This window comes from Cetorhinus maximus, chromosome 3, assembly GCF_964194155.1.
Source record: "Cetorhinus maximus chromosome 3, sCetMax3.hap1.1, whole genome shotgun sequence".
In the NCBI taxonomy this organism is placed as follows: Eukaryota; Metazoa; Chordata; class Chondrichthyes; order Lamniformes; family Cetorhinidae; genus Cetorhinus; species Cetorhinus maximus.
The window spans coordinates 160690781-160695983 of record NC_135881.1 but is presented as its reverse complement, the minus strand read 5'-3'; the positions used below and the strand labels follow the sequence as shown (position 1 = coordinate 160695983).

The 5203-nt window shown below is 39.4% G+C and overlaps 1 protein-coding gene across 1 annotated transcript; it reads left to right on the top strand.

Annotated features, from left to right (window-relative positions):
• Positions 1-203: 203 nt before the first annotated feature.
• On the top strand, positions 204-4433 carry edn1 (endothelin 1). The gene is made up of 4 exons (XM_078539174.1): positions 204-406; positions 1701-1875; positions 2421-2579; positions 4253-4433. The coding sequence occupies exons 1-4, from the start codon at positions 346-348 to the stop codon at positions 4416-4418; spliced, it is 561 nt and encodes a 186-aa protein (XP_078395300.1). The 5' UTR covers positions 204-345; the 3' UTR covers positions 4419-4433.
• The last annotated feature ends 770 nt before the right edge of the window (positions 4434-5203 follow it).

Here is a 5203-nt window from a genome sequence, read left to right as displayed (position 1 = left end):
CCCGTCTGTGGAGGAGGTTATTTTGTAGGCAGCGTGTGGCTTATCTAAGTCTGCAGCTCCTCTGGGTGACTAATAACATTGTCTTGGGATAAAAGCAGATTGAGCTGTTTACAGAGAGACACGTACTATATAAAAGGAGAGTTGCTGCCTTGTGGTAACTGCACAGTAAAGCAGGGCTGGCGTAAAGCACACAGCTCCTTTAAACTGGACCTGAAACTGACAACCAGCTTCATCCCGCAGTTTACCCTCGGCATATTTACTTCTGAACTCCAGAAAGTTGCCGATACAGGAGGAGGAGAACAAGGAAACCTATTTGACAAGAACGACCCGATTTTAATTTTGAAAATGGAGTTTAACGTGTTCTTTTCTTTGCTCTTTCTGTTGTGGGGGCTGCACTTTTCAACAGGTAGGTCTAAATCCTCATGGGAGCTTTAAAATCGATCACTTTCTAATCTACAGTTAATTCAAAGTCGTTATCAGCGCTTAAAATACTACCCAAATAACGAATTAAGCAAAGAGAAAACACGAAGAGGATTTTACTTGAATTATCCGAAATTTGTATTAAGCAACTTTGGGACTAACACTACTCATGCTCCACCATGTATATCTGTCTAACTTTTATGTATCTAATATATATAAAGATTAACGTTTATATAATAAATTCAGTGCTCAGGTGCCAAATATCTAACCTCAAGGTTTTGTTTCTCTCTATTCGACCTCTTAATTCAAGCTGTTTAAAAGTTTAAGTAGTTTCATAAAAAACGAATCTATAAAATAAATGTTTTACACAGGCTAGAACAGTGCGCTAACCAAGGTGCCTGCGGTCTCGAATCAGTGCAGGACTAACTGCTGCTCGTACCTGAAGAGACTTTTTAGGAAAATGTCCAAATCTGGGTTACGTGACGGCAAATTTCATGAATCTGAAAGTAACTTACCTTTGTGACTGAAATCTGGTACTAGTTGACTTAACACCGGGTTAAAATTGCAAATATGCATGAAAAGGAAGCCCAAAGCTGCCTGCGGTGTACTTGGTGTGTAAATAAGTAGCTGGATGCCTGACAACTCAGCAGGTGCACTTGCTTCCAGCCACAGGTCCCAGGGCCCCGTTTGGAGGAGAGCGCAGGATTAATCCGAGCTGCATGTTACTCAGTAACTAGACCAGCAACTTACTGGGAGGTAAAGCAGCAAAGGCTCTTCTGGAGCTTTTTAAGAATCTGCAGTCCGATCAGAAGTGTTCTTTACAAATTACTAACGGAGAACACCGAACACCATTTCTACATGCCGCAGCTACAGCGCTGCTTTATTGAAGTTTCGCTTTCTTGTATTATACCTGAGATCAGATCTGGATGACTTTGTTGTTCCCGCCTCATATTCCAGACTTGATTTAGCCATTATTCTGAGATTTACTGGTCATGCTGATCGGCGGAGTCGGGCTGTATACAGAGCCCGGGACCGCACTGTCCCGCCGGGCTGTATGTACTGAGCCCGGGGTCACCAGGAGGCTTCACTGAACTCCACCAGAAAAGCTTTTTCACTCCAATTACAGCACCACACTAAAAGAGAATATTGATCAGTTTATGATATTCATTCAGTACATTAGACTGTATTGATTAAGTTATGAGCAATGATATATGGCGAGTTTTTGGCCATCCACCCTCTGATACTGTGTGGCACTAATAGCCTCTCTCTCTGTTTCGCAGGCTCCCCGCTCTCGGGTGTAGCAGTGACCGTGTCTCCCGTCTTCTCTGCCGGTCAAGCTTCCAGCTCCCTTCCCCGCCGGCTCAGCCGCTCCAAGCGCTGTTCCTGTTCCTCTTTTCTGGACAAGGAATGCATCTACTTCTGCCACTTGGACATCATCTGGATCAACACGCCCGAGTAAGTGATTCTCAATGCCTGAGGTTTGACCGGGAAAGTAACGGTATAAATTGCCAGCACATGTTAGTGCAGTGTTAATGGGTTGACAGTGCGAGAACAGTCCGAGATATTTTTTTAAATCTTTTACTGTGAATTTCTTAATGCTGTTGTAGCATACAATACAGGTGGACAGGCCCCTGGCGAGGATAGTTATTATGGTATGAATTTTAAATGACAGCTTCTCCACGGGAGACTCTCACCTCAATAGGTTATCAGCAGTACCATTCTAACCGCCAATCTCTCTAAACTCGGCAGTAGTTCCTTCGAAAAGAGGCTGCTGGTGATTTTACTGCAGTAAAGCACGGTCTAAATTAGGGGTAAAGATTAATCTGTTGAGCAGGAAACGTGTTGCATGATTTCGATTTTGTTACTGCTTGCCTCGCCTAATAATAATGTTTGTTTATTTATTTATAAGGTGATATAAAGTGTGAGTGTGAAGGAACTAGGCATTACAAAAGTTCATACGCTCCAGGTAACCGTGCTTTGATTCTGTTTCTGTCCTTCAGGCGGATTGTCCCGTACGGACTGGGCAGCTCCCCTCGGGTCAGACGGTCTACGAAGAAAAACCTGGCGATGCTGGTGGAATCGAGGCCACGATGTGAATGCAGCAGTCAGGAAGACCGTGTCTGCTGGCAATTCTGTGAAGATGGACAACACACAGCAAGGTAGACAGACACCGATCACCTGCTTTTCCACAAGTCACCTTAATCATAGGTACAAATAGCTCGGCCGAAAGCCAAAGAGTTTTGAAACCATCCAGGGCCAAAACATTCAGTCTCTAAACCTCTTTTTGGGCAGAAAACTAAAGCCTTGGGTCATAACGAAAATAACAGTTAATCATTAACTGATGCTAATATTCATTATTTTGGGTTTAAAGTGATGAGGGATTGTGTCAATTCCCAGGCAATATGTATGTAAAAGTAAAGGGCTGATTTTATGAATGAACAATTTCCTGAACTGTATTGATAATGCATGAGATCCACCTTCCCTAGCACCTATTTGTAAAATTTACCCTTATGTATGTATATAATCACTTACACAAAAAACAAACATGGCTGAAAGTAATAACTCAGCAAATGTATTTAGAGCTTCAGGACAAATAAATCACAAAAGCAAAGCAGTTATATTGAAGTCTTACATAGATCTACTTCCTGCTTACCCATTTTTCATTATAAATTCTTATGCCTATAGTTATAATAGAAACTGCTTATGTCAACTTGCCCCATTGTAATTACACCTTTCTAGCAGTGGTGACAGTGTAGTGTTCCAAATTTGCATTTCTCAGTACATCAGTCTCTATTGCAGAGAAACCCCAAGCAGATATTTTTAGCTTCCCAAATTGTTGTAAGCTTTATTATTTATTATGTCAAAGTGAGGACACAGTACAAATTTTTAAATGGGGACTGAATTACTCTGCATGCTTTGATCCAATTAATTCGCTCCTCCCTTCACAACTCTGCTTCATCTAAAACAATTTTTGACTTTGTATTAAATGTATATTTTAATAATTGTCAATACGTAACATTTAATGATCTACAGCATCAACAAATGTTCAAATTTAGGAATACCAATCAAACTTCAAGTTTATGTTCTGCCCTGTAGTACACTTTACTTCCAGTCCTTTAAGCCAATCATTTCCTTCTCTGATTACTGATCTTTGTTTGTCTGATCACCACAGTTCACACCTTCCTTTTACAACTTTGCCATTAAGTCAAGCACTTTGAAAAGAAAGTTTTTTGTACAAGATTGAGTAGCTTAGATCCACCTAGTAATATCATCACATTTGTGTTTCATTGTAGAATAATGCATTTTATTTAAAGGTTTATAGTACAAGTTAAGACTATTGTCACTGTAGTATATTTGAGGGTAAATCCTATGCAGTTCTACTCTGGTCCATATTCCTGCTCAACAAGAATGTAGATTAGAACTGGGCATGGCTTGACTCTTGGAGCTGCAGATTTTCCAAAAATTAACTTTAATGACCAGAAAATTAGGAGCAATGGCTGTCGAGCTCTGCAACCCCATCATGTGTAATTCTGCACCAGGAATGGCATATTTCAAAATAAACTCTATTATGTTTAGTACATTCAAGTTTTAATGTTCTCTAGTTACATTTTAATATAACAACAGTCACTTTCTAATATTTGAACATGTGATGCAATACAAATCTTTGCAAGATTCCTTTAAGGCTCTTGTTCTGATTATTTTCCTAATCAGTTAATGTTATTGACTAAAACAAACTTTGCTGATAATGTGCATAGCCGTTGACTCTGAAATCTTTCTAAATTTTTAAATAGCTACAATGTAAAATTAAAACAACTATTTATTTTCTTTACAGATTTTCAATCAAAACCAAAGTACAAAAGCACTACCAAGAGGAAGCATCAGATGGAATGAGTCAAAACAAACAGGACTGCACAGGATTGAAATGTGTTTATCAACGCCTCCTTAACATCACAAAAAAAGTGAGTTTCATTCAATTTCGCTTAACGTCTGAAACATAGCCCTCATCATATTCCAGGTCAAAGCTGATTGTTGTTATACAATGTGGGAAGATTTTCTCTGCTGCATGTTAGTGACAGTGTAAATATTGAGGGACGATTCACTTTGAGCAGAATTATAAATCTGAAAGAGCAGGTTTACAATTTCACTACAAACAATGACCAGAAGAAATCCTATCATTTACCCACAAAATATTTTTCAGTGTTCAGAATCTAGATTGATTATTTACAAAGATAGGATAAATAGGCCAGATCCTGCATATGTGATTAGAAAATTTACCCTGATATTCCTATATGGATGAATTCTTATTTCTGAATTTAAGTTAGTGCCAGAACTTACTTTTATATAATTCATTTCTTACTATTTTATAACTATTCTATGCAACACTCTGTAAAACAATCACTTATAGATCTGTCAACATGATTTTATTACCAGTGTTCACATAATTTATGCTTTGATTTGAAGGTTGGAGCCAGCAGACAGTAAGCATTTACCTACTTCAGTGAAATGGATATACAGAATGAGGAAAGTGAGACAAGACAGCCACAATAAATTGAGGAGCTTACCAGTTTCCATGGCAGGTCCTGTGGCACAATGCAGGGACTGCAAGTGCTGACAGGCTGCCAGTTAACAGAAGCAAAGAAAACAGCACACGTTGGCTGCTTCCACAGAAGAGATTGCCATTCTGTTCTGGCAAGGGACCAGGGATTGACACTTCAGTGAGGAGTTTGCCAAAACTGATGGAGTTCAAGCTGTAGGCTAGCCTTATGAAAGACAGACTGACCAG